The sequence below is a fragment of the Vombatus ursinus genome, unplaced genomic scaffold, assembly GCF_900497805.2.
Source record: "Vombatus ursinus unplaced genomic scaffold, bare-nosed wombat genome assembly UNPS02014181.1, whole genome shotgun sequence".
Lineage (NCBI taxonomy): Eukaryota > Metazoa > Chordata > Mammalia > Diprotodontia > Vombatidae > Vombatus > Vombatus ursinus.
In genome coordinates, this window is record NW_020953959.1 from 283,765 (window position 1) to 285,639 (window position 1,875).

General features: G+C 53.3%; 1 protein-coding gene across 2 annotated transcripts in view; it reads left to right on the forward strand.

Annotated features, from left to right (window-relative positions):
• The window catches only part of VAMP8 (vesicle associated membrane protein 8), a 5,082-nt gene extending 3,500 nt beyond the window's left edge, over window positions 1–1,582 (forward strand). Inside the window, exon 3 of one of the 2 annotated variants that reach the window (XM_027860468.1) lies at window positions 596–789. In XM_027860468.1, the coding sequence (XP_027716269.1) occupies window positions 596–682 (87 nt within the window). In that variant the 3' untranslated portion in view covers window positions 683–789. Of the gene's footprint in view, window positions 1–595; window positions 790–1,094 lie in introns of those variants that run through there. The other variant, XM_027860467.1, reaches the window with a different exon arrangement.
• Window positions 1,583–1,875: the final 293 nt, after the last annotated feature.

Sequence of the window (1,875 nt, forward strand, 5' to 3'; positions counted from 1 at the left end):
GAGGAAGAGAGAAAAAGAGAGAGAGAAGGAGGGAGGGAAGGGAGAGACAGAGAAAGAGAAGAAGGGGAAGAGAGAAAAAGAAGAGACAAAGAGGCAGAAAGAGAGAAGAGGGAAAGGGAAAGGTGGAGAGGGAAGGGAGAACGAGCGAGAGAGCTGTCTGTTACCTTTCCCCCTATCTTGGGAAACAGTCCTTCTCCTGCCAGACTTGGGCCTTGGCTTCCCACACAGAGCAGTTCCAAGCCCTCACAGAAGGAGCTCCCTAGGATACCATGAATGAGGGTGGTCACCTCTGGGCCAGTTGTCAGGGATGACTCAGGGAGGCTGCCAGCTGCCAGGCAAAGGAGTGGCTTTACCAGTTGGTGACATAGCAACCCTGAGGCTCTCGTACAGTCAACCCATGAACCCTGTCCTCTCTATCAAGAGGATGGAGTATGATTGCCTCTTTCCCCATCCACAAATGAATCTTTTAAGTTGTCCTTTCATATGTTTTCCTCCCTTTCAAGATGAATTTTAATGTTCATTTGAACCTGACTTCACCCATATAAAAACCTCAGCCACACTATGTGTTCCTCTATCTCTTGGGAGCCCTTTGTAGGAGGCTTTGTGTACAAGCCCACCCCTCTGGAGGGCCTTTCCGGTACTGCTGATGGACAGGAGGCAGAGAGCTGCTGAGATGACCTGAAAGAGAATCCGGGGAGAAGACAAAAAGAACTCCAGGGTCCTCACGCCCAGCTGAAAGCTACAGCCTTCTATACATAGTCTCACTTGACCTCAGCTGAATCTCTTTTCTTGCAGCCGTTTAAAGGAAATCCCTCACTGAACAAAGTCCAGTGAAGTCGTGGGCCTCAGACTGCGTGGCCTAGACTGAGAGCCAGGCCTGTGGCCAATAGTCGGGTCTTTGCCTCCCTGGCCTCTTCCTGGTCAGCAATGTGGGAATGGCAAGTCTCGGGAGCCCTTATCTCTCCAGCTGCAGCTGGGGGCTGATGAGGCAAGGCAGGCTGGAGGAGACCCTTGGCCTCCACCCCTACCCCTGGCTCTGGAGGCGGAGGGCCGCCAGGGGCCGTCATTCATTTTTGCTCTGTCTACCCCCACAGTCAGAACACTTCAAGACCACGTCACAGAAGGTGGCCCGGAAATTCTGGTGGAAGAATGTGAAAATGATCATTATCATCTGTGTGGTCGTGGCCATCATCATCATCCTGATCATCCTCTTTGCCACTAACACAATCTAGAGGGCTCGACTGCCTTCCCTCCTCTGGCCTCCCTCAGCCTCCACACCATTCTCTGTCTTTTCCTCCTCCTCCTGCTTGGGACAGCCCCCTTTCCTCTTCTCTCCCTCCTGTAAGTAGAATGCTGCCCAGCTGCCCTGTAGGTCCTTATCTGTGGGCCCTCTGTCCTGCTCAGCCCCACTCGGTACCATCCGTGCGTGGGGAAGGGAAGACAGGGAGGGTGGATCTTCGGTGCCCCAGTGCACTAGACTGTGGCTGAGTTTCAGGGACCTTCTGCATGGGCCAGCTGGTCTGTGTCCCCTGGAATGCTGCTGGTGACCTGTCGGTAATAAAGACCTTTCAGTGTCCTGCTACGTGTGGACAATCTCCTCCCTGCCCCAAGGCCCTTTTTTGCCCCCTTTGCTTCGGGTCCTCTGTCATTCCTGAGATCCTTCTTTAGCCTCTGTGGTTCTGTCTTGGGGATTAGCCTGACAGGCAGAAATTGGGAAAGCTTCTTAGTCAAGTGAGGCAGTGTTTCCTAGTGGATAGAAAACCAGGAAGACCCAGGTCCAACATCCTGGGGGTCTGACCCTGAGCAAGGAGGCACCAAACTTGTCAATGATCTAGGCAGCTCTCCATGGCTAGAAACTGCAGAGAAAGTGCCAGC